The sequence below is a fragment of the Ambystoma mexicanum genome, chromosome 2q, assembly GCF_040938575.1.
Source record: "Ambystoma mexicanum isolate Mex_15411 chromosome 2q, UKY_AmexF1_1, whole genome shotgun sequence".
NCBI lineage: Eukaryota > Metazoa > Chordata > Amphibia > Caudata > Ambystomatidae > Ambystoma > Ambystoma mexicanum.
In genome coordinates, this window is record NC_090924.1 from 1067900287 (window position 1) to 1067927601 (window position 27315).

At 44.0% G+C, this 27315-nt stretch overlaps 1 protein-coding gene across 1 annotated transcript in view; it reads left to right on the forward strand.

The window, feature by feature from the left end:
• LOC138569945 (metalloreductase STEAP4-like) overlaps window positions 1–27315 on the forward strand; it is a 393415-nt gene that overhangs the window by 363838 nt on the left and 2262 nt on the right. The window contains exon 4 of the mRNA XM_069648411.1: window positions 16779–16943. Coding sequence (XP_069504512.1) covers window positions 16779–16943 — 165 coding nt within the window. The remainder of the gene's footprint in view (window positions 1–16778; window positions 16944–27315) is intronic.

Sequence of the window (27315 nt, forward strand, 5' to 3'; positions counted from 1 at the left end):
CCTGAAACCACTGGGAATGGCAATGCTGATTGCCAAAAAGCAACTCAGAACTGTGGGGAATTCATTTTCTTAATCCCAAAAATGGTTGCATTACCAGTACTCACCACTATCAGAAATCCGGCGTTTTAAAACCACCAGACTTCTGTGTAAAACTGAACAAATGAAACAAAACCAGACCAAGGAAAGACTTGCTAAGAGGTGGATACAATGTAAAACTATATTCTGAAATGACTTGAAGGAAGTAAGTATTTAATGTATAGGTAAAAATTGTCAGTTTGATTTGAATGTAGAAAACTGGGAACAAAAAGTGACATTTAGCTGAAACCTGGCTTAATGAAACTGAATTCTGCCTGACAACTACCCCCGACAGGAGTTGAAACTGGATCAACAGCCACTCTTCCCAGGCCTAGCTGCATCCTGCTGCCCCTTGCCAAAAGGAGTTGACACCTCTCTGATTAGATTAGGGGTGGAGCACCTGGGAACTGGAAGGGACCGAACAATGCAACTTCCTTGACTCAGGCAAATGTTATATTGGGGGCGTCGTAAAATAGTTTCCTCTTGGGAGAAACTGGGGGGCAGCTGTGCCTCTGTGAACAAGCTGGCTTGGGGGGAAGTGGATAAACCAGTTATTCCACCATGTGATGTGGGAAGACACACCCCTTTTTGACCCGGGCATAATTTAAAAAAAGATGGATAATTCATAGTACGGACTTGTCAGAATTATATAAGTAATACCATTATTCTTGTGATTTTTCGGTGCACATTTTAAGAGGCGTTAGGACCCTGTGGTGTATTCTGGGGGGTTGCTAGCGGAAAATAGGGTCTTACTCCAAATGTCTGCATGTTAAAAATCTGACACTTCATCAATTAATGTCCATACTCCTTGCGCACATGTGTGTAATTTTGGGTAAATGTCCGATATTGCAAAACCAGTTAAAAAGCGCAAAATGTTGTCATTTTTGAATGCAAGCCCCCAGGAAGATCAGAGGCGGACAAGCATGGACCATAAGGAATATATAATGTGTACATGTAATTTCAACAAATTGTGTATCTGGGAAAGATGTATTTGAATCAAATATAGATTTGTGGGCAAACTGACCAGGGGAGGATCCTCTGACCCATAAACAGACCTCATCATGATGACAATCCATTTCCTTCCCCCAATCATGGGAGAGGGGAGAATTGGGCCAATGACAAGTAGAGAGGGGCAGGCTTAGCTAGGCCCAGGCACACACCCATTTTCAAAACACATAAAAAGAGACTGCTGGGACAGGTAGAGACATTCAATTCCATTTGCTGCGGAGCATGCTGACCGACGACTTCACATCCAGAGATCCAGACTTCAAATCCATCAATCTCCAGAACCTGTAGCAGAAACTAACTCCAGAATTTGTAGCAGAGAGGCCTGAATCCACCAGCTGAATCCTCTTCAGCAGGCCTCAAAACTAACCAAACTATTCAACAGCCGGGCGAGCTGTTTGAATTTTTGCCGAGAATTTTTGCAAAAACCTGTAGCAGTACCCAGAAAGCAGTGTTACATCCAGAATCCAGAGAGGCTAGACCAGCAGAGCAGAGCTGACCCAGATCGCTGTGAGCAGAACCGGTGCTGATTGACCCGCCGAGCAGACAGAACCGCAGCCGGACGTGTTGACCAGATCCGTGACGAGGCCTAGTTCAAATTTTTTTTGTGAGTACCTAGCAGAACTGTGCAGAACCAATCATTTAGTTAAAATAATCTAATCCAAACTATTTTAACCTAAGTAGAACTGCCTCCTAGAAATCGTGTCATCTGTCATTTTTAAAGCTGCACAACTGTCACCTGTTAATTCTGCAGCTGCAAGCTGTCACCTGTCATTTTGAGTTTACTTAAAATCCGAAAAACTACCTTTATTTAATCGTCCGTATCTCTGGAACCGTTTGGGCTAGGAACGAATCTGAAAGCTTAGAATCTAGGCTTTCCAACAAACCTAGAACCGACTTCCTACTCCCTATACTTTTCCCATAATCGCGAGACACGCACTCACGAAATTTACCACGATTTGCGATTTGGCCCGATTTCTTCATCTGTAGAAATCAGCAGCTTTTTGCTTCTCTTTGCTAAAATTTGTTTGCAATCTGCTAATCATTCATAGAGTATTGTTAAAATGAGCCTGAACTAATATAAAGTAGCCATCACCTACCCTGAACCTCTAGAGGGAATTAAAAGCAATTTTAGCACCTTTTCACTTCCTTGCAAACCACATTAAAGTAATTCGCCTGTGTTTAAAACTCATCCCTGTTTTCCCTAAGCTTGCTGGGAGAACTGGAACTGTGTATTGCATTATAAAGTGTGATTTCTTGGGATTCTTGAAGACTGTGTGCTCTCCTTCCATTTCTGGTATTGCATAGGGGGGGAGTGAATTGTCAAAAGAAAAAGTGATCATATTGCCTTTTGCTAAAATCATAACAAGTTATTTCTGTACTGCATTTTATTCCACCTTGCGTTTCCTTGAACCATATAAAGCATTCTTTCCCACCCTTGTTCTTCTGTTCCTATTCATAGTTACCTCGTGCTGATTACTGCTCATATTCACAAGTGTAATATCCATTATCAATTTATTTATAGAGATGTGATATATATATTGTTTATATTTTCAAATAAACCTTTTAATTTGCAAATCAAACCTACTTCTTGGCTCAGTGGGGTCAGGGGGATTCTAAGAGGGGGGTGTTATACAAGGGTTGTCATCCAGAGTACTGAACTGGATATAAAAATACATCAATAAGGGTTTTCCTCAGCATCCCAGACTAGGCATTGATTTAGCTGTAGTGTTGATTGAATATCGCTTACAAAAGTGGGGGCTCGGAGCCAGGGTATATTCTGGGTTAGAATTACCACTTGTGCAGATTAATACAGTGTGCCAACTGACCAGATACACATATCCGGTTAGATCACCACGCTGTTTTACACTGTGAAAGCATCCTTCAAAGGAACGATCTAAGGAAACGGTCTGTTTTGCAAAATAAAATACAAACTTCTGTAAATCAGGAAGGAACTCAAATTCCAGAATGACGACCTTGGTAGATATGAAAATAGCCAGAGAGCACTTCTTACATAAGCTATTTGTGAGAGGTGAGTGGACTCATCAGGACCAAACGGTCTGGTTGCAGGCAATCGCGCAACAGGTCACTGAAACAGGGTCAGATATATGGGGAGATCAGGGTCCCCTACATGTGGCCCTGAGTGAACTTTATATGGCCCCTAAAGCCAAAGATGAACATAATAAGATTGCCAGGATAGCGGCATATTTGTATCTATATATGGGAGCCATGCAGGACAAATGTGCTGAAGGCCAAGATCTTGCAAATAGGCAACAGATGGCGTTAGAGAAGGCCCAATCTGATCTGGACTCTTCTGAGCAGAGGCTGCTCAGGAGCCAGGAGTCAGAAAAGGACAGCAGACAGTACATCACTAAAATAAAGGAGGATATGGATGTGCTGCAACAGGAAAAGGCGGACCAGGATACCATATTGCTGGCCTTGCAGAAGGAGTACCAAGAAGGTTTGGACTCCCTACTGCAGAGCCAGAAAAAGCTGGAGCAACAATTAGATTTCAATAGGGCATGTGCCGAGCAGGTAGTCACCCTGCAAAGCCACCTAGATAGGGAGAAGGCAGAGAGCAATAAACTGATTTTGAAAGACCTGGATACCCAGGCAGATTTTGACCAGGAGCGCCAGAAAGCTGGTGCCTTCCAAAGGCAAAGGGACGACCTGGCGGCACAGATGCAGGCTGTTAGTCAGGAAAGGGATACCTTAGGCCAGGAAGTCTGCCACTTAAAAAGGAAAATGGAAGAAAATCACCTGGCCCTCCAGGGACTGGTTGACCTCCAAAAAGAACACCAGAACTTGTTAGAGCACGCCAGGAGAGTGGAGGATGCTCTGGCAAGAAAGGAGCAGGCCAATAGGGACACAGCTCAGGAGGTAACCCTCCTGCAGCAGAGACTGGCCCAGTACGCCAGGACCAATCAGGAGGCACAGAGAGAAAATGAGGCTCTCTGTCAGCACAATGATTGGCTCCAGCAACAGGTAGCGATGCAGGAGAGACTGATAGAGTCTAGTAAGGCCTTAACTGAGGAACTGAAAGCACAAGCTCTTGCATTGCAACAGGGAGCAGGGGCTGATAGAGACGAGGTGCGCTGGGAAAGGGAAACGCCTGAGCATAACCTCAGGAGCCCTGGTACCAGAGGCCTTCATCTCTCCCAGTCCCTGGACTCTGCCAACCCCATGTCCCCTCGCGCACATGAGCCCAGGGCCACGGGGATGGCAGATTACTATCCAGCTAGAAGTATGGGGCTCATAGGCCACTACCTCCCAGGAATGGATGGGCGGACATCCAGGTATGGGCACCCAAGCACAGTGCAATTTAGTGGGGAACCCCAGGAGAGTAGGCCCATTAAGGGCATCCTGAAAACCTCTGTCCAGTTAGGTCAGTGGGGGGGTACCCATCAAATCCTGGCAGCAAGGAGGGGTCTGAAGACTCCTCTGAGCATTACAGGACACAGGAGACCAGGTTCCCACATTCTGCCAGCCATTCCCAGGCTCGCAGAATCCGGGAAAACCTGGAAGATCAGACGGGCACCTCTGGGAGCAGCGCTTCTGAGTCAGAGGATGAATGGACCAGGGTTACCCAAACCAAAAAGGCCAATAAGGCAAAAAGGGCCTTGCTTAAGGACCCATTGAAACAAATAAAGGCAATAAGGAGTGTCATCACACCTTATCATAAGAACGCCAAGTATTCTGTTTGGGAACACTTGGAGCTCTATGAGCAAATGATGGAGACTTTCCATTTGAAGGACAGCCAAAGCTGTATTCAATATGTAAAGTGGACCTTCTCAACAGAATACTCCAGTTTCTTTGCGGGGCTGGAGGATCAAAACCATTCAAGGTGGTCCACATACAGGGCAGCCATCTTGAAACATTTTTCTGTGCACAGAAATCCTCAAGAGGCTCGCAAGGCAGCCTACAATTTGCAATGTGGGGAGGATCAAGCCCCACAAGAGTTTGTGCAAGAATTAAAGCGTGCTTTTGCGTAGACCACCAGAAGGGTGCGCACGGATAGCAGAGAATTTATCAATACGTTTTTCCATGCCTTACCCAAATTCATAATGACCCAGCTCGTGAGAGATTTTCATGAGAAAAGATCTTTAGACTGGGTCATTGAACAGGCTACCCGGATCTATGAGCTGCAGAAGCCCATCGAAAATAAAAATAATGCGCCGAAAAACCCCAAAACCAACAGCACCCCTGCTGCTGCCAAGGTGGCAGAGGTAAAGGTTGCCCCCGTTTTAGATTTGGAGATGGGGGGGCCTAAAAACCTGCCTGCACCAAATAATTCACAGCCCAGAAGGCCCTCGGGCCAGTCACAGACAGGGAGTCGAGGAGGTAGTCCCACAAATGGGGTCCCCGCCCCCCTGACTATGTAAGTCCCCGCTACAAGGGAAACCGACCAATCCTGGGTTATGTGTGGACTCCTCCAGCCCAAGGGGGGGGATCCAGCCAAGCACCTGACCCGGGGAACTTCCCTCCTAACTTCCCCCAGGAGAGAAGAAATTCACCAAATCCTGGGCAGAACTTTTTCCCCAGGTATCCACCCAATTTCCAGCCCCAAAATCATCCATCCTTCTTTCCCCAATTCCCTGAGCCCAGACAACCTAATCCGGGGGAGGGGAGGCCAAGGGTGGAGGGGTACCAAAATCTTCCCAACCAGGGGTACTACCAGAGAAGGGATAGCTACCCTTCCCGGGATCAGCCCAGGGGAGAAAATAGAGCCCCGTATCAGCCTGAGCGGGTTTCACAACTTGAGCGCCAGGTCCAAAATATGGCACGAGATCTGGGTCACATACTGAGGGCTCAACAGAACCCTCAGATGAGCATGCCACCGCAGCATGCCCCAAACTCTGGACCTGGTGCTCCAGAACAATGACGGGGGCAGCACCCCGATAACCCATCGGTTCCTAGGGAGGAGGCACAAGGGGAAGGGGGGTGTAAAGCCTTGGAGGAACCTTCCTTCCCAACTTGTAAACAGCCCCTGGAAAACCAGGAACCGGAAACAAAATCTCCTGCCCCTGAAAGCCTGCCTCCCAAGGAGCAGAGGGGGGGTAGGAGAAACAAAGGACCCAAACAGACCCACTTTGTGGAGGAGGTACAGGTCTTCCAATTTGAGGGAGAGGGATCCTCAGAAGATCCTGGGAAAAGGATCTTCTCCTTCAGAGATGGGGGAACTCCTCCCAAGAAAAAATGGGTCCCAAGGGATTCCCATCCAGACTGGGGATATGTGGAGACTGAGCTACCGCCGCCCATCATCTCATCCCAGAACCGACAATATCAAAATCCCAAGGGTCAAACCCGTCCTGATGACTGCCTCCAAAAAGGGCGGGGCGGCCCAGAACCGGAACCAGGGGAACGCACAATGGCTCTGATCTCCAGTTGCCAACTTTTTCTTTCAGATTCCCAAGGCTCTCCACAGAATTCTGCCCAAATCTCTTCGCTAGCAATGTCCAAAACCAGAAAGTTAGCCCACCAGTTGTCCAAAAATGTGCATTATCTGTGCCCCCTTGAGGAGAAGGAGGGAAGATACTATGCCCCGGTACAAGTACAGGGGCAGGGTACAATTTTGGCACTGGTGGACACTGGATCCCAAGCTACCCTTCTGTCCAAAAGGGCCTTTGAGGAACTAAATGCAGGAAGGGGGGAGAATTACCGAATTCCTCTCACCTCTCTTCCTGGACAACTGCAGAACTTTGACGGGAAGGAAATTCCTGTTGAGGGGACTGCAGACTTGGACATTAAAATTGGGCGACACAAGGTGAAACACCCGGTCATAGTAGTGACTCCAGAGGGCACCCCTTGTTTACTAGGGATTGACCTCCTGAGATGGTTGTCACCCCTAGTAGATAGTGTAAACAAGGTCCTCTGGACCCAGACTAGCCGACCAATAAAATTAAAACAGAGTGTCAACCATGTTAGTTTAAATGGCACCTGCCACATGGTTGAACAAAAATCTGACCAAGTAGAATTTCACTTCCAGAACAACCAAACTCCAGACGTGACCGTAATAGCAGTAGGACAACAGACTGGTGATGGGGGGTCCTCTCTATTTCTGAAAATCAACCTTCCTTCCAGTTTAAGGTGGTATTCCACACTGGAAGGAAACACCCTGAAATTCTTTACTAATCCACAATCAGAAACTCCCACTCCTATAGTCCAGAAAGATGTGAAATCAGCTCAGAGCCTGGCTGATATTCAGCAAATTGGAGAGCAGTTGTTCATCCCTGTTCAGTTAAATGATGGGAACGACTCTGTTCTCGCTCGAGTGTGTGTGAACAACGGTAAGAGCTTCATCAGCGAAGCTATGTTCCGCCAACTCCCAAAAGATCCAGCCATTCCCACATTCAAACTGATAGACAAATGGGAAATGGACCTGGAAGCACCTAATTCCAAACATCTCCTGCCAAGCAGGTGTATGCTCAAAATCTCCATTGGCAACAAGAGCATAGTCCATAATTGTTGGGTCGTGCGAGACGTCACTGCCGCCTTTTACTTAGGCAGTGACATTCTCAATCGCTTTGCCATTAGTTTGGACCTAATAAACTTCAAAGCTTGGTCCCGATTAGCGGATAATCCCATGGGCTTTGATGATCCAGAAAAAGCATTTAGGTCAGCTCAATTGCTACCTTATGCAGTTGAAATTCAGATCAAAGAGGAAGTCACCATCCCAGAAAGGACCCGACAATTCTCCCTGGAAGTGAAAGTTAAAAGAGGACAAAAATTGAAAAACCCTGATGCTTATATCCATCTAAATGCTTCTCTCCAACAGCAAGGGTTAGGGGTAAACCCAACACCATTAGTCAACATAGAACATGACACCATTCCAATAGAGGTAGATAACAGTGACTTAAAGAGTATTACTCTAGCCGCAGGCACCATTATTGGAATGGCGATTGATGACCGACATTTCTCCATTGATTTAGGAAATGAACTGTTAGGACCAATCCCCAAGGACTGTTTTGACAGTGACAGTGAGGACAATACAACACCAGACAGGATTTTCACCCGGCATGGGGGGAACTTCCTGGTGTACACTTCTTGCCCTTATGGTAAGGAAGATGTGACTTGTGACTTCAGGAGGGAATAGGTGATTTTCCAGGTCCATGAGGGCTGCCTTTCCCACCTGAAGCCTCCAGTCCAAATCAGCACTCTGACCAGGGACTTCTCCACCCAGCTGGAGGAGGCCGCTGAGATAGCCAAACCAGAAGTCTTTCCAGGCTTCAGGCAGATGGTGGAAGAGAGAGTCAACCTAGCTGATGCCTGTGTGACTCTGGAACAGAAGCAAAAGTTGAAATAAGTTTTCTTGGATTTCCAAGATCTCTTTGCGGTAGACTCATATGACTGTGGTCGCACCGACATCCACACCACAACAATTCCCACGGACCCTTGAATGACTCCAGTGTTTGTGAAGCAATATCGCTTGCCTCTCGCATCCATGGAGTCCCTTACTGAAATAATTAAGAACCTTGAGTCCCGGGGAATAATCCGTCCAGTCCACAGCAGTTTCAATAATCCGGTGCTGGGAATATTGAAGCCAAACGGCCAGTGGAGACTCTGCGCCGAGCTTAGGGAGCTCAACAAATAGGTCCATACTTCCCGATGGCCTCTGCCCTACATTGACCAAGGGCTGGCCCTGATTCAGGGGTCACAGGTATTCACAGCAATAGACCTGACCAATGGATACTGGACCGTGCCTGTCAGTAGGGAGGACCAATACAAACTGGCTTTTACCTTTGGGGGCCAGCAGTACACATGGACCCGGACTCCCTTCGGATACCTCAACTCCGGCAATGAATTCAACATTTTCCTACATAAGGCCATGCCTGACCTGGGTGCGAGGGGTAACCTGGCTTATGTAGATGATGTCCTCATCAAAAGTTCATCTGTGGAGGAACACATAGCGGAGATCCGTTATGTTCTGACACAGTTGAGGGCCGCCGGAGCTAAAGTTTCCTTTCAGAAAGCACAGTGGTGTAGAACCCGTTTTAATTTCTTGGGGCATGATATTACTCCTCATGGTCTCTGTCCCCAGGAAAAGAAAGTGGAAGCACTTCAGAAACTGAAAGACCCCACGACTCTGCGGGAACTAAGGAGCCTCCTTGGACTAACTAATTACAGCCGAAAGTTCATTGAAGGCTACGCAGAGATCACTAGACCCCTGATTCATCTCTTCAAGGGGGGGTCAAGTGGGAATGGGGTCCAGAACAATCCGAGGCAGTAAGACAACTCAAAAGAAGCCTCTCACAAGTGCCTTGCCTAGCTTACCCTGTCAGAAACAAGGAGTTCTTCCTGGATACAGGGTTCTCTAATACGTGCTTGACGGCAGTATTATACCAAAAGCATGACAAGGTCAATAAAGTAATCTCCTATGCGAGCAAAACTTTATCCTCTGTGGAGGAAAAATTCAACGATTGTGACAAGGCACTCCTGGCAACGGTGTGGGCATTGAAGAATTACCGCCCGTTTATCCAGGGGGAACACATCATAGTGGAGACTCCACACCAGCCTCTGCAATACCTCCAAAGTGACAGAATCCTGGCCGGAAATGTGAGTAATTCCCGAATTACTTCCTGGATTCTGTCAATGCAAGGCTTTCCTGTAGAGGTCAGATATGGCCAAAACAAGAAGAGTCCCCTCGCGCAAGGTCTGGCTGACTTGCATGATTGTGCCAGAGAAAACTGTCTCGAGGATGAAAGTCTAAAAATCAAGAACAACATGGAGGCATACCTTAATTCCCCACACAAAGTCTTTGAAGAAGACAAGTGTGACAGAATGCCCACTGTTTATGTGGATGGATGCTCTTACCATGTTGACAACAACGGGGAGAAAGAACTGGTGGCCGGTGTAGGGAATGCATGGGTGAAGGAGTTTCCAGAACCCTCCGCTGGATACAAAATTGGTCCTCGAATTAGTCAGGTGGCAGAATTGATGGCTGTGCATCAGGCCATCCCCACTGCTGTCCAGCATCAACTCCATGAACTCGTCATAATCACAGATTCGGATTATGTACGGAACGGGTTCGTGGAGCACCTGGTCAACTGGAAAACCAGAGGCATGTTATGCGCTAGTAACAAACCCCTGAAACATGGGAAGTTAATCCAAAATATTGACGATCTGGTCACATCGAATGGGATGAACATCTACTGGAAAAAGATCAAGGGTCATTCCAAAGTAGAGGGACCAGACAAAACTGGAAATGACTTAGCTGATCAGCTGGCCAAAACCGGGGCCATCCAAGGGGATCTAATAGAAATAGAGTTCCTGTTGGGGGAAATCCAGGTCACTGCGATCACTAGGTCCCAGACAAATGCTCACAATGATCTTTCAACTGCACAATGGAGTAAGGAGACCCCTGATGCTGATTTAATTACAGCTCAGAAGGGGGATCCAATTATTGGTAAGTTTTACCAACACCTTGAGGACCCTGAGAACTTTCCCCTGACGGATACCGATTACATTGGGAAAGAGGACCTAAGAATGTTGATGAAATGTCCAAAAATGTTCCGAATCCAAGACGGTTTGTTGGTAAGGAAATCCCAAGCTGGCCATGATCAGTGGGTAGTTCCTACCTCATTCCGAAGCCTGATGTTAAGTCACGCCCATGATGCGGCCACCGCCGGTCATAGGGGGTTTCACACAACACTGGAAATCTTAAGAGAGGTTGCATACTGGCCACACATGGGGCAGGACCTCGACAAATACTTGAAGGGGTGTCTTGTGTGTGCACAATTTCAGCCATCATACCTCACACACTGTGCGCCTCTCCAAAAGTGGGGGATGAGACTGCCATGGTCAGATTTGCAAATCGACTTTGTAGGCCCTGTGATTCGCTCGTCTAGAGGAAACAACTACATGTTGACCGTTACATGCTTGTTTACCAAGTGGGTGGAATGTCTCCCGGCCCGAAATTGCAAGGCAGAAACAGCAGCTGCCCTGATGATTAACCACATCTTTTCCCGTTGTGGTCTACCTCAAAGGATTGAGTCAGACAGGGGTAGCCACTTCACCAGTGAAGTAATGACAAAGATGTGGGAGATACTGGGGGTCAAAAGGAAGTTACATATTGCTTACAGGCCAGTTTCTTCTGGAGCAGTGGAGAGATACAACCGAACCATTGTGAGCATATTAAAAAAGTTTGTGGCAGATTCTGGGCCAAGTTGGGATATCCGATTACCTCTGGTCCTAAAGGCCATCAGATCTACCCCTTCATCTGCAACTAAAATGTCACCATTTGAGTTGATGACTGGATGCAAGATGGTGCTTCTCCAGCATTTGCTCTACAGAACCCAAGAGCAAACGTTGATAAATGCCTCCACAACTCATGAGTATGTGGAGAATTTAAGGAAACACCTTCAGCATGCTTTTGCCTATGCTCAGCGGAATCTAGAAAGATCAGCTGAGAGCATGAAGACCCACTATGATTTAAAAACTACCCGAAAGGAATAGAAGCTGGGTGATCGGGTCTATCTATACAATTTCCAAAGGAACCAGGCCAGACAGCGAAAATTCTTGCCTACATGGAAGGGACCGTTTGAAATTATAGATAAGATCTCCCCTGTTGCCTATAAGATCTGCATCCCCAAAGGCAGTCTGGTGGAAGGGGAAGACAAGTGGGTACATATAAATCAGCTAAAGTGTTGCCATCCCAGGCACACTCTACAACAACTGGAGGAATCCACTGGAATCCCAGAGGGGGCTGCTCCAGAGTAATTCAGTTCCAACCCTAAAATATTCCACATATAGCATATAAAATTCTGTGATCCTTGTATATATATATGTTCTTGTCTCCTAATTTAAAAAAGAAAATGTATATGTTCTTATCTTCTGATTCATAAAATGTATATGTTCGCCACACCATCAATAGTAGTGAAGAAATGTCTACGAATAGGTATTGCCGCTTTGCTTTATCATCCTAGGAGAGATGAAACCATGGAGACTGACCAAGGAGGACGACCGGGGACCGGAAGCAGAGACCCGAGGGGACCGGGGTACCACCCAATCCTCCCACCAGGACCAGCAAGTAGAACTGATTGATCGACTGGAGGGAGGAAAAGATGCTGAACTGTGCCATCCATGGAATTGGAAGAAGAGGAGGCGAACATCCCAGATCTTGCGAGTTCCATCAGCGAAAGGACAGAATGGCCATCGCAAGAGGGGGGGCTTGTGGGATGTTTTTACCCATGCATCTAAGCCCTACCATAAAACTGTGCAGTACTGGCATGGAAAACATCATGATGGCCAGAACTCCCCAGAGAGTGCACAGGGAAAACATGAAGAATAGGCTGCCACTCATTTTTGCCTATGTTGTGAGCACAGGAGGGCACTGCCTAAAACCACCATTGGGCTACACACACAGTAGCCTGAAACCACTGGGAATGGCAATGCTGATTGCCAAAAAGCAACTCAGAACTGTGGGGAATTCATTTTCTTAATCCCAAAAATGGTTGCATTACCAGTACTCACCACTATCAGAAAACCGGCGTTTTAAAACCACCAGACTTCTGTGTAAAACTGAACAAATGAAACAAAACCAGACCAAGGAAAGACTTGCTAAGAGGTGGATACAATGTAAAACTATATTCTGAAATGACTTGAAGGAAGTAAGTATTTAATGTATAGGTAAAAATTGTCAGTTTGATTTGAATGTAGAAAACTGGGAACAAAAAGTGACATTTAGCTGAAACCTGGCTTAATGAAACTGAATTCTGCCTGACAACTACCCCCGACAGGAGTTGAAACTGGATCAACAGCCACTCTTCCCAGGCCTAGCTGCATCCTGCTGCCCCTTGCCAAAAGGAGTTGACACCTCTCTGATTAGATTAGGGGTGGAGCACCTGGGAACTGGAAGGGACCAAACAATGCAACTTCCTTGACTCAGGCAAATGTTATATTGGGGGCGTCGTAAAATAGTTTCCTCTTGGGAGAAACTGGGGGGCAGCTGTGCCTCTGTGAACAAGCTGGCTTGGGGGGAAGTGGATAAACCAGTTATTCCACCATGTGATGTGGGAAGCCACACCCCTTTTTGACCAGGGCATAATTTAAAAAAAGATGGATAATTCATAGTACGGACTTGTCAGAATTATATAAGTAATACCATTATTCTTGTGATTTTTCGGTGCACATTTTAAGAGGCGTTAGGACCCTGTGGTGTATTCTGGGGGGTTGCTAGCGGAAAATAGGGTCTTACTCCAAATGTCTGCATGTTAAAAATCTGACACTTCATCAATTAATGTCCATACTCCTTGCGCACATGTGTGTAATTTTGGGTAAATGTCCGATATTGCAAAACCAGTTAAAAAGCGAGAAATGTTGTCATTTTTGAATGCAAGCCCCCAGGAAGATCAGAGGCGGACAAGCATGGACCATAAGGAATATATAATGTGTACATGTAATTTCAACAAATTGTGTATCTGGGAAAGATGTATTTGAATCAAATATAGATTTGTGGGCAAACTGACCAGGGGAGGATCCTCTGACCCATAAACAGACCTCATCATGATGACAATCCATTTCCTTCCCCCAATCATGGGAGAGGGGAGAATTGGGCCAATGACAAGTAGAGAGGGGCAGGCTTAGCTAGGCCCAGGCACACACCCATTTTCAAAACACATAAAAAGAGACTGCTGGGACAGGTAGAGACATTCAATTCCATTTGCTGCGGAGCATGCTGACCGACGACTTCACATCCAGAGATCCAGACTTCAAATCCATCAATCTCCAGAACCTGTAGCAGAAATTAACTCCAGAATTTGTAGCAGAGAGGCCTGAATCCACCAGCTGAATCCTCTTCAGCAGGCCTTAAAACTAACCAAACTATTCAACAGCCGGGCGAGCTGTGTGAATTTTTGCCGAGAATTTTTGCAAGAACCTGTAGCAGTACCCAGAAAGCAGTGTTACATCCAGAATCCAGAAAGGCTAGACCAGCAGAGCAGAGCTGAGCCAGATCGCTGTGAGCAGAACCGGTGCCTGATTGACCCGCCGAGCAGACAGAACTGCAGCTGGACGTGTTGACCAGATCCGTGACGAGGCCTAGTTCAAATTTATATTGTGAGTACCTAGCAGAACTGTGCAGAACCAATCTCTTAGTTAAAATAATCTAATCCAAACTATTTTAACCTAAGTAGAACTGCCTCCTAGAAATCGTGTCATCTGTCATTTTTAAAGCTGCACAACTGTCACCTGTCAATTTTGCAGCTGCAAGCTGTCACCTGTCATTTTGAGTTTACTTTAAATCCGAAAAACTACCTTTATTTAATCGTCCGTATCTCTGGAACCGTTTGGGCTAGGAACGAAATCTGAAAGCTTAGAATCTAGGCTTTCCATCGAACCTAGAACCGACTTCCTACTCCCTATACTTTTCCCGTAGTCGCGAGACACGCACTCACGAAATTTACCGCGATTTGCGATTTGGCCCGATTTCTTCATCTGTAGAAATCAGCAGCTTTTTGCTTCTCTTTGCTAAAATTCGTTTGCAATCTGCTAATCATTCATAGAGTATTGTTAAAGTGAGCCTGAACTAATATAAAGTAGCCATCACCTACCCTGAACCTCTAGAGGGAATTAAAAGCAATTTTAGTACCTTTTCACTTCCTTGCAAACCACATTAAAGTAATTCGCCTGTGTTTAAAACTCATCCCTGTTTTCCCTAAGCTTGCTGGGAGAACTGGAACTGTGTATTGCATTATAAAGTGTGATTTGTTGGGATTCTTGAAGACTGTGTGCTCTCCTTCCATTTCTGGTATTGCATAGGGGGGAGTAAATTGTCAAAAGAAAAAGTGATCATATTGCCTTTTGCTAAAATCATAACAAGTTATTTCTGTACTGCATTTTATTCCACCTTGCGTTTCCTTGAACCATATAAAGCATTCTTTCCCACCCTTGTTCTTCTGTTCCTATTCATAGTTACCTCGTGCTGATTACTGCTCATATTCACAAGTATAATATCCATTATCAATTTATTTATAGAAGTGTGATATATATATATATATTGTTTACATTTTCAAATAAACCTTTTAATTTGCAAAACAAACCTACTTCTTGGCTCAGTGGGGTCAGGGGGATTCTAAGAGGGGGTGTTATACAAGGGTTGTCATCCAGAGTACTGAACTGGATATAAAAATACATCAATAAGGGTTTTCCTCAGCATCCCAGACTAGGCATTGACTTAGCTGTAGTGTTGATTGAATATCGCTTACAATATGCATACTATACTAGTCCCCTATAGTCCCTTGACCAATTGGCCACTTCCTAATCTACCCCTACCCTCTAAGATGTGGACCCCCTATTCTGTCACTTTGGTTCCCAGCTACTGGATTTGCAAGTTTACCCGGAATATTGCCTGCCCCATCAGCCTAGTCACGTGGTGTGCACCTGGTCATTCGCATGAGCTCAGTGGACAACTTAGAGGTCAAATTGGCTCTTTGAAATAAAAGTATGCTCCTCTTGATACCAGACACGCAGGCACTGCAAAAATGCCTCCCCAGCTCTGGACTAGAATTGTTGGCATCACCTCTTGCTCTTCTTATCACAAATCTCAGGATGTTCTGCTCCTCGCTTCCCCCTTATCAGATGCCCACCCCTTGATTTCTCGGGGACAACATTAATCAGCCATATTTTGATGCATTCATGTACTCTATTTTCCAGCCTCCAGGTTGTTCAAATAGGACAACCATTTTCCTGTGGTGCGCTAGTGCCCTAAATCTAAACCGAGCATGTTAGCAGCTCAAGACCTCTAACCTGACTCCCTTGGATGTGTCCTTCGGGAATGGCACAGCCCTATTCTCGCTCTGCCATTCGCATGCCCATCGTGTTCCACAGGCCTGCAGCTGGATACAATTAAACCATTATCTATTCGGCATGAATGCCACTATTCTCAGCTTCACTCCTGGTGTTTGGGAAATAGAAAACAATTCTGATTTTTCATTATGCCATGCTCCTATACTTCCAATCGGGTAATACAAAATGCTAGGCCTCACATCCAATATGTTGTTGCTTCAGATTTTCCACACCCCGGCCCTGTGCCTTCACTATCATTGTTACACCTTATATTTCACTACTGTTACACAATATCACGCGTACCTTATACCTGGGACTACCTATATCTCTATAACTACCTTAAAGATACATTTGTTGCTTACTCCATAGTTTCATAAGCAAACCTATCATATGGTCAGTGCCCAACTGCACTCCCCACGCCTCTGTTGCAACTCACCTTCACTTTCTCATGCGCTAATAGATTTTCCTAATCTGAGTCGCTTGGCCGTGTATGGAAGCTGCACATGCCTCCCAACAGTAGAAATGCAGGGAGGTGACACATGACATACAATCATAGATAGGTATCTATCGATATAGATGTATAATCGGCCGTTTCGCACTGAATGATATGATCACCAGCTCCAGGTTTACGCTTTTACCCTGTGATGTCACAACTCAGTGGAACACTTATTCGCTGTCGATAAGCGCCCAGATACAAGTGTGAATATGGAAAGTGGTCCATGTCGCTGTAAAACGTGAAGGGCGGAACTATCCAATGTTCTTCAACTTTCATTGTGTGGTCTAAAATCTATGAATTAGTCTCCTTGAATTGTAATGTTCTTCGGATTGTTATATAACACAGTGTTGATCTTTATCAAGCTCAGTGAGTTTGGTGAATAATGAATACAGCCCTTGAATCCCTCTTTTTTTTCCAACAGATAAAAAACAACAAAACCTCTTCCTTTGAAACCATGTCTGCCTGGCGGGGTGACTCCTACATAGCTCTGGGCATCCTGGGGTTCTTTTTCTATGTTCTTCTGGGAATAACGTCCTTGCCATCTGTCAGTAACGTGGTCAACTGGAGGGAGTTTCGATTTGTGCAGGTAAGAACAAATAGTGTATCCTACCATAATTTGGAGGGTTGTTTTTTTTGTAGCTAATAACTAATTACTTTTTGGGTTTAGTCGTTCTGAAACCCATATCGCATAAAATGACTGCAAAAGAAAAATGTTCATGCAATGTGATGTAGAAATGAAACATCCCTGGAAGAGAAAACTAAGGGAACTATTAGAATCCAAAGCGGTTACATTTGTTAATACATGAGGCACCTTTTCCTCCTGAAATAGGTGAAAAACCATGCGTAACATGGACACATTTTAGACATGGATACTCTTCTACTCCACATTCCCCTTCATTTATATATATGAGACAGGGCATGGAACAGAAAATCCATGTTGTCCGTCCCCATGCAAATATGCCAGCATTTATGCCAAAATTATATGTTCATCCTGGCGTAAAGGCTGTGGACTCCTATCTAATCTGCTAGCTTGTTACACTGCTAAAAAGCAGGCAGATTCCATAGGAATCTATCCTAAACTCTGCCTGCTATGCATAAATAGCAGGAAGTGTTTACTCCATTTGCACAGCGATTACACCTGCCTTTACAACTTTCAGAGTCATTTTCATCATGTAGGCATAAAAGCAAGGTATACTGCTTTTATGCCTGACTTTACTAATCTGACCCATTTTTGCATTGTTCCAAGGCATAGGATGGCTGCAAAGCAGTGTTTGCATCTCTGCTTTGCTCTCCTCCATTTGGGAAGAGCACCCGGCTTTACAATTGCGTGAGATTTTCATGCAGGCATAAAACAAATGGATTCTAATAGAATATACCTCACATTTATCCATGGTAAATATCAAACGGATCCCAGACATATTTTAATTCTCCCAAAGCGGAGAGTAAAAATGAAGAGTAAAGTCAACTTCACCTAGATTTACTTTTCACATTTACACTCCACTTAGTGAGTGTTAAAATTGGATGCAGGGACCCAACAGCATGTAAGTGCAAACAGTGGTGGTCACCTGCATGCAATTTGCATGTTTTGTTAAATTAATCTGTTTGCATTTCAAAGGAGATAAATTGCATGGAGAGGAAATGGTTGCACATACGGTTTTTATTGAGTACGGTAATTTCCATACCCAATGTTAAATATATGCTAATTTCGGATACTCCAACAACTATTGAATCCGATTAAAATAACTAGTGGGTTTCTAGGCATTTTCTCTGTGCCGTTTGTAAAGTATCCAGTTGTGACTTGAACTACCTGCAATTTCCTTATAATGTAATATTCAGCATTTGAACTTTGGGCATGATTTGCTTAAGTATATTTAAGGGTGACCCACTTTATATAATACACCTACAAAGCTGGCCACTACCAATTGGTGCCATACAGAGAGCTGCAAATTGTAAGCTCCCCCAATGATTTTCTCTTATGAGCAATTGTAACCAAAGGAGCTGTATGTATGACCATGGCTGTGTTTCTCAATTGCTGGTTATTGTGGGTATTATGGTTTCTTCAGCAAACAGAAAGATATTTAACTTTTTGAATGACAGGTGCTCTTCAGTCAGTTTTCTGATAATTCGGAGATGCAAGTAATTATTCATGTTACCTCATAACACCACAAAGCTTTCTTCAATCGCTTCTGATGTATTTTGGAGGTCCATTGCAGTTTAGGAAGCGAGCCTCGGGCCATTCCATCTTTGTTACTTGCAACAGTTCACCAGAGGCCATTTTTAAGGGCTAAAATGCCTTGCATATATATTAAAAGGAGCCCCGTGCAGGTAAATATACAGCCCTTTCCAGGCAATAGCATATCTTTTCAAAAGCCAACCAAGGCTATTGACGATTGGTGCTGGTCACCATTCAGGATCCCAAAGCCATATGACGGCCATGACTTGGGTTTTCTGAGAACGAGTTCCACTGATTGGTGGATGGTCTAAAGTCTCCAAGTAGTGGTCAGCATAACTGAAAGATCCCAAGTTGTGAATTGCCAAGCTGAACATATTGAAATAGCATGTGGCCTCTATATAGCAATATGGGTCTCCAAAGGGCGGCCCTTCCTGCAGCTTCATGGTGTGCCACTGCAGGCAAGAGGTGACACTACAGGAACCCACATACACGAAGAACCTGTCAGTCTACTATTGTATATTTGCCCACATCCTCTGAGTGTTAACAGCAGCATAAACAGACCAACTACCCCATAAGATCATGGTGTGCATGTGAAGAACCCCATGTCATGTGCTAAGCCCATTCATGGGATTAAGCTGTGGCCATAAACATGAAGGACCGGAAAAGGCCCCAATACACCTTGCACAAATCATTTATCATGATTGAATAGGGAAATGCAAGTGTGTTACTTTCCTCACAATCTACTCATGGGACGTGAAATGTTCGGACAACACCCACACCCAAGCCTCTAGATTTACCAGCACACAATCCACCACCACATCACATGTTTCTGTGAATATTTGCACCACTGGTAGTTTGTTTGTTGACCAACACAGAGAAAATTATTGCAAGATTATGCCCTCACTTCGTGGCCTGCCAAATTATTTTCTGTAGCATTCTTCAGCGACAGACACTAATGTTGGGATACTGAGCAGTGCGTATTGCTTAAAACGGTCTTGACAGCAGAAATTAGGTGCATTTTGCACGCAGTGCTATTTTATTATCCTCTACCGTTTTGTGCTGTCCTATTTTCATTCATTCTATATTGTATGCATCCTTATTCTAAAACATGCACCTTAAAATTTCCTTTTCTCTGTTTAATGTGTTCCTGTCTGACTCTTTCTACCTTTATGTTAATGTTAATGTGAAAGGGTATTTATATTGTGCACTGGCACCACTGGTGTTTTCCCTAGCGCTCTGGCGGATCTGAAAGGTAATAGGGTAGGATGGGTTAGTAGGGCATAGGGGGAGAAGGTAGGGTGTGAGTTGTGATGTCCTGTTGACAGCTGCAGTTCGGTTGACACCATTCGCTGAGCATGGGTGCGATTTACAGAATTGTGCAGAATTATGTGTGGTTTGTTTTGTTGTTAGAGTGTAGTGAAGTTTGTGTGGATTGCTGTGCAGAGATGTGTTTGGTTGTGTTTGGTTAGCATTTGAGAGGTGTATGCAGAGAGGTGAGGATTTAGCGGTTGGGTTAGTGGTTCGTTTTTCTTACCTCGTTGTTGTGGAAATCTATGCTGGGTGTCTCTGCACTTGCTATGTGCTGGGACATTCCGTGGTGGGTCACTTGTCTAATTCTGTGCCTAGTGATGCATGTCTCTGTACTTGTCTAGTGGTCAGCGGGCAGGAAAGTGTTGAGGTCTCCCCCACCCCTGGGTTGAGATGGGTTTGGTTGTGGGGGTTGCTCTAGGGTTGTCAAAATGGGAGTGCCTGCCATTGCCTCCCTGAGCTACTAAGGCGGGTTCCCCTCCCTTCGAAATACCAGATGCTCCCTGGCCTCCTGGAGTGCTAGTTGTTGGTTGATGGTCCCTTGCCTGCAGCCTAACATGTGGGTTTGGCTTGTGTGTGTGTATGTTCTGGGCTCCCTCCATCCCCGCCTTCTTCCTTCCATGTGCACAGTGTTCTATTTCCAGAGGTGTGTTAGATTTTCTAGTTGTTTCTGTTTGGTTTTGAGGTGAAAAGTTTAGTTTTAAGTAGTTTTCTGAATTTTAGGTGATCCTTCATATTGCGTGTTTCTTTCGGGAGGGTGTTCCAATATTTTGCTGGTAGTTTGGAGAAAGAGGATCTTGTGTACGGTTTTGTTTCCATGAAGATTTCATTGCTTGATCTGAATGCTCTTGTTAGCCAGTTAATGGTACTTTCTTTTGTGGGAATTCTGCTCCTTGGCCACCGATTGCTCTGTGCGTTATGCACATAATTTTGCAGTGATTTGTTGTTTGATTGGCAGCCATTGTAGGGTTTTTAGTGCTGGGGTGATATGTTCCCTTCGTGATATGGCCGCTGCATTTTGGATACATTGCAGTTTCTTCAGCAGGTGTTCCGGCATTCAGAGATATAGGCTCTTGGCGATTCCATCTCTTAAAATTGCAGCAGAAATGGCTGTGAATACAAAATATTGCAGCAAAAATGCTGTGTTTTTGCTGCCACTGTCATGTAAAGAATATAGGGCACACCCCCACAACCCCTGGACCCATTATACCATTTAAGGTGACCGGGGGACACCCCCGCAACCCCCGCTCTCATTAAATGGTACATGGGGTACACCTTTACCAGGTCAAACCACTGCATTTTTGCCACGATTTTTATTAGCGGCAACATTTTTGCTGCAATTTTATTACCTGATACCCTCTTGGCATAGTCTACTCTGGACATTATGAGGGTGATGATGGTGTGTTTTATGAGTGAAGGAGAGGAATGTTAGGATCTTTTTTATGTAGGAGGGAGAAGCATTTCTTGATTATTGTGTTTACTTGTGGTTCTAGTGTTAGCGCATTGTCCATTAAGACTCCAAGGTTTTTGACTACTTTCAATGGTGTGGGCATTGTTCTAAATTCTGTGGGCCATGGGATATAATGGCTATTTTCCTTGTTTCTTGCTTTGGGTGAATAGTATCAGTCTGTGCGCTCTACCTGTGGTTTAGTTTGTTGGATTCTTTTCTGTTATTATGTTTCGTTAATAACTGACTTGCCCAAATTTAGTTAGGAGTCAGTGGCTTCATGGCTCAATAGGGACCGATATTCACCTGTTGGTCTATTTTTTAAGAAATGTTGAGGATTTTTTTCCTATTGGAGCCTATGAGCTTTTAAATTAAGTTGTCCCCACAGGTTCGTTCCCAAATATTGTAATGATTGTGAGGTACATACTTGTAAGTGTTTTTCATACAGTGTTTACACTTTATTCAGTTTGTTCCACATTCATATTATAAACACAAGTTGCTTCACCTAGTGTTTGTTCAGTTTGTACCACATTCATCATAGAGACACAAGTTACTTCACTTTGTGTATTCCCTTTTGTTATTAGTAGTGACTTTCTTTGATGAGAGATGTGTTATTATTTATAAAGCATTAATGCCAATGAGAGATGTGTTATTCTTTAGAAAAAACCTTTGTGCCAACATTTCTTTGCACATGCTATTGTTTTGCCCTTCCTTGGGCTTTATCAAGGCACAATCTTTACTTTGTAGTGTATGTCAATTTTGTGTCACACTTCACATTTTTGGGTATACATTTGATCGTTTTGACACACACGTGCGGTTTATGCTTTCAGTTATATACACACATTTTTTTCTCTTTGCTTCTTGTTTCCGAGAGAATAAACTTCTGTGGTTCTTGGGTACTGAGTGTTGGTGCACAGGTTTAATGGTCCTGGTTAGTGGTTTAGGATTTCTGCGGTTGTTTATAGGTCTTCTTCCGTTTTTTGGCAGTCTTATCTATTGCTGTTTATATCGTCCAGTCGTGCTGGTCCGTTTGCCGAATTCATGATTTCAGTCTTTCCCAGGCTGAGTGTGAGAATTTTTGTGTTCATCCGTTGATAGAGTTCTTTTAGACATTCTTACAGTGGTGTTCTCTTCCTGTGCATTTTCGATTTTATAGATGATGTGTATGTCATCTGCATAGTTGTAGCACATACGCCTGTGTCTTTGGATGAGCTTTATTAACAGAGTCAGGTAGATATTGAAGACCAGTGGGGATAGGGATGATCCTTGTTGTACCCCACAGTTGGTATCTTGTGGAGTGGGTTTTATCCTGACAGTTTCTGTTCTATCATTTAGGAATGATTTAATCCAAAGCAGGGCTAGACCGGTTATTCCTATTTCTTCCAGTCTCTTGATGAGGATGTCATGGCTGACTATGTCGAACGCTGCAGAGGTCGAGTAGTATGAAAGCAGAGGTTGTGTCAAAGTCTGCGTTTCTCTTTAGGTCATCCCAGATAGACAGGAGTGCTGTCTCTGTCCCTCTTGTGTGTCTAAAGCCGACCTGTGCCTGGTCCAGAAGCTGGTGTTTTTCTGCGTGCTCCTATGTTAGCTTGTCTTCCACGTCATGTGCTGTGTCCTTGAGGAGTAGTTTGATGTATGCCGATTTAAATGATCGCAGTACTTTCCCCATTACGAGCGATAGGTTAAAGAGGTTTATGTAGCATTCAAATGGTGTACCCTGTGTAAGGATTGATTTGTGGATGTCTGGACTGTAGGCGTCGATGGTGGACCCTACTTTGTTGCTACATCTTACCAGCTTGACGAATGTCTCTACGAATATTTGTACAAAGCTTTGGAGTTTGTTCTGTGGTTCCACGTTTGGCGGGTTGGGTTGCCTGTTTATGTTGGCTGGTCTGCTTTCTATGATTTGGTGGATGTTGCTAATTTTATTTTTGAAGTGATCCACAAGGTTGTTGCATAGTTGCTGTGAAGGTACCAGAGTTTTGTTGCATCCCAGTGAGTTCCTCATTTCGTTTATGATGTTCAATAGTTCTTTTTGGGTGTTGGCAGCTTTGGTGATTTGGTTGTCATACTATTTCTTTTTGGCCTTCTGAATTTTCTTTTTGTAACATCAGATTTATTGTTGATATTGAGATTTTTTTTCTGCCTGGTCGTATTCTTTCCTTCATTCTAGTTTGAGCTTCTTGTTGTTCATTGTCATGACACTGAAGAGGGGCATAAACCATTTTTCCATTGCTCTCTTTTGTGATGGGAGGAAAGGCTTCTCTGAGGCTATGTTGTCAATTGTTTTAGTGATCCATTTATGAAGTAGCTCTGTTTGTCCATTGAGGTCTTCTTCATCCATGTTACTGGTTGGTGGATGTATGAGTTCAAGTTGTTATATTAAGTTGCTACCTTTGATGGTCTTCCAGTTTCTTTTCATGATAGTCAGACATTTTTAGGCTGCTAAGCTGCTTTAGTTGGTAGCAAGATCACAAATGGAATGATGAGGTGGTCAATCCACAGTATCTGAATTGTTGGTGCAGTAGTGGTGAGGTTTTTGATATCAAAGATTGTGTCAAGCATGTGTCCCACTGTCTGTGTTGCTCCTTTAACCATCTGGCAGGGTTTCAGTTTCTTGAGTTGCTCGGCTAGCTATTTCTGTGAGTTTGTGTTTTCTTATTCAAGCCAAATATTGAAGTACGCAAGGGTTATCAGGTGTTCATATTTGATGGTTAGGTTGGCGACAGCTTCTATCAAAGTGTCAACAAAGGTTGCGTCGTATGTCGGTGGTCTGTAAACCAGTATGAATTTGAGGTTTGTTTTGGGGTTCACTCTCAAGCGAAGGACTAGGGTTTCACTGTTTTTGATGGTACGTGATTTGTCTGTATTTATTTCCAGCTGATACTTGTATGCTATTGCAAGTACTCCTTCTCTTTTTTGTTACCTGTTTACCTGTGCACACTTGAAATTGTCAGGTAGGCAGCTGTGGAGTGTGATTTGTCATCCAGCCATGTTTCTGTGATGAATAGGATGTACATATCACCGTCGCATCGCAGGTCATAGATCTCTGAAGCGTGTTTGGACATCAATCTTGCATTGCTTAGGTTGCAGTGGATCTTTTTGGCATGGTTTATTTTATTTTCTAATATCATCTTTGTTTCATGGTTGTCACATCAGTCTGCTCCCATGTTGCTCTCAGGGTGTCATGGTTGTTCATTGGGCTCTGCTTCATCATTGAGTAGGTCTGCCAGGTTACGTGTTGGGTTCCAGATTTCTTCTAGTTCCTCTTCTATATTGTGTTGTATTTGAGGGAGGTGTGCCAACATATTTGTGATATATGGAATGAGGGCATCAATTTTGCTCCCATTCGATTGTGTTTCTGTTCTTTTCCTGCATGGTTACGATATGTTATTGGTACGTCTAGCAGCATTGGTGGCATTGGGTTGTTCTGGTGAGTGGTCAGTGGCGAAGTATGGTGTTAGGTATAGAGACTTTTCACTTCTGATGACATTTATTCTGTTACCCACCGTATTTGTGGGGGTGTGGTCCCCAGTTGTGACTTTGGGCCTCATTACGAGGTGGGAGGTAAGGGATTACCGACACCGGTAAGGTTCCTAAAAGCTAAAAGCTCCATGGCTACCTCCAACCTCGTAATGAGGCCCTATGTCTAATGGATGAGATACGTGGTATGATTCTAAGTTGATTATTCCTTCTCATGTCTTTCTTTCACGTCATCTAGTTCTATTTCATGTCATACTGCGGTCCTTAGGAGTGAGTTGGTTTACAAATTGTTTGTGTTTAGTTCGCCAGGTCAGTTTCCCACATGTAGCACCTTGCAGAGTTGGGATTGTGATATTTCTTGGCTTCCTTGCATTTGTGATTATTGGTATAACGGTTTCAACTGGACGGTCTTGTGGCTTGATACATGGGGTTATTATTGGATAAATGTGGGAAGGCTGCTGGAGGGAAGTGGCTGGGAGTCCTTACCCTACAACTATGTTATCTTGGAGACAGAGTGAGGAGGGGGTTCCAGGCTTGATAGGCTTCTCAGTATATTGTTGGGGTTGTCTGGTTCAGTCAAACACACCTAGGTTTGAGTTTCCTGGCTATTAGAAAAAGGCCTACGTTTCAGAGTTTGCAACCGAAGATAGTATGCAATATGAGAGAGAGAAGGAGTGTAAGAGATCTAGAGGGAAAGAAATAGAATTAAAGAGAGGGGAAGAAAGAGAAAGGGAGAGGGAGGGAAAGAGGGATGTAAAAAAAATATAGTGAATTAAAGATAGTATGCAATACAAGAGAGATAAGAAGAGTAAGAGTACTAGAGGGAATGAAAGAGAGAATTAAAGAGAGGGGAAGAGTGAAATAAAAAAATAAACTGATAGGGAAAGAAAGGTAGTATGCAATATGAGAGAGAAGGAGAGAAAGAGAGCTAGAGGGAAATAGAGATGGATAGAGAAGGAATGAGACAAAGGGAGAGGGGGAAGGAATTAAGTAAAAAAGAAAATGTGAAGTAAAAATAGTATGAAATAGGAAGAGAGATGAAAAAGAGAATGAAAGAAAGGAAGGGAAGGAAAGAGTGACAAGGAAAGAAAGGTTTTAGCACATTTCAGCTGTGCCACGGATGCAAGACATTTGCACGCCTCTGCTGCACACCGGTGGTTATCAACAAAGCCAAGTGGGTGATAAGCCATATTCAACTGAAAGGCTATTCTGAATTATAGTCACAAATGTGACATGGTCAGAATTAATTTCTCCTAAAATCATTTTAAGGTGGCATTGTGCCTTTTTTTACAATTAAATAATGGATAGAAATGAATAGTGGCCAACTAAGTTGTAGCCTCCTTTTTTTTTTAAAGCAGAAAGATCTTGTAATTAATCACTAAGGCAGTCCTGAAGAAGGTGACACCAACCACTGAGGCCAGAGACAACGGTTGACACATACATAGAGACGGCAGAAGGATGTCTGCCACACACCATGCCATAGCCACAGGGGGACTTAGAAACCTTGCTGTCCATCCCGCTGGCATAGTGTTCATAGCACCTCGGTTTTAGTTCTCAAATAAGAGTTGAATTCTTAGCTCAGGTATATTCGCACATGGTAATAGCTAATAAAGTAATTGATGCCAAAATACTCTTTGCAAATTAGTCCCGTTTGCTAATTTTTATAAAGAAGCGAGGCCAGACAAGCTTGCAATCGTGTTGAGACCAAGATTGAACAAAAGTGTGAGATTAACTGGGCTGTCAGTTATTTAGTTACCATCTTGTGAGGAAATTAACAATTGAACAGCCAGTATTTATCTTCTTATTCTATTTACTGATATACAGGCGGCACATCAGCACTGACTAGGGATAGTTTATAGTACAGGCAGGGACTGATAATAATAATAATAATTTAACATTTGTATAGCGTTATGAACCCTCAGGCATCTGATCGCTGCTTATTATTACCTACAGTGTGTGGTACTGATTTAGCGACCTTGGAAAGATGAAAGGCTGAGTTTGGCCCTGCCGGGATTCAAACTTGCATTAGCAGGCTCTGCACAGATGTCAAAGTGAGTGCTATACTAGCTGTGCTACCAGACCGGCCTAGAACTTTCTCTGTCCATTTTTGACCTTGTGCACATGACGTGCCCAGGTAGTAAGTCTACAGCGATAGACAATCTAGAAAGTGAAACATTTTGCTTCTAGAGAAATGACGGTATCAAACTAGTTTCCTTTCTTCTTTTCTTGTTGAGGCACTAGAGATCCCATTACTACTCAGGAGCATATCATCTGCTTGTATACTCTTCTAGAGTTTCACTGCCCTGATTCTAGTTCGTGTTACAAAATAGTGTTTGGGCACAACCTTCATTAACTACTATTAAGCATAATAAACCCCTCTTGTCTATTTAGAGCATTTGGTGAAGGCGACCTCATACTGTAATTGCTCATTTCTTAAATGTTTAAACTAGCCTGTCTTTATGTTCATGCCCTAGTACTTGTCTTTGTTTTTATTTATTTTATTTAAAAATAATTCTTCTTTTAGCACCTACACTGCAAGGCTTTTAG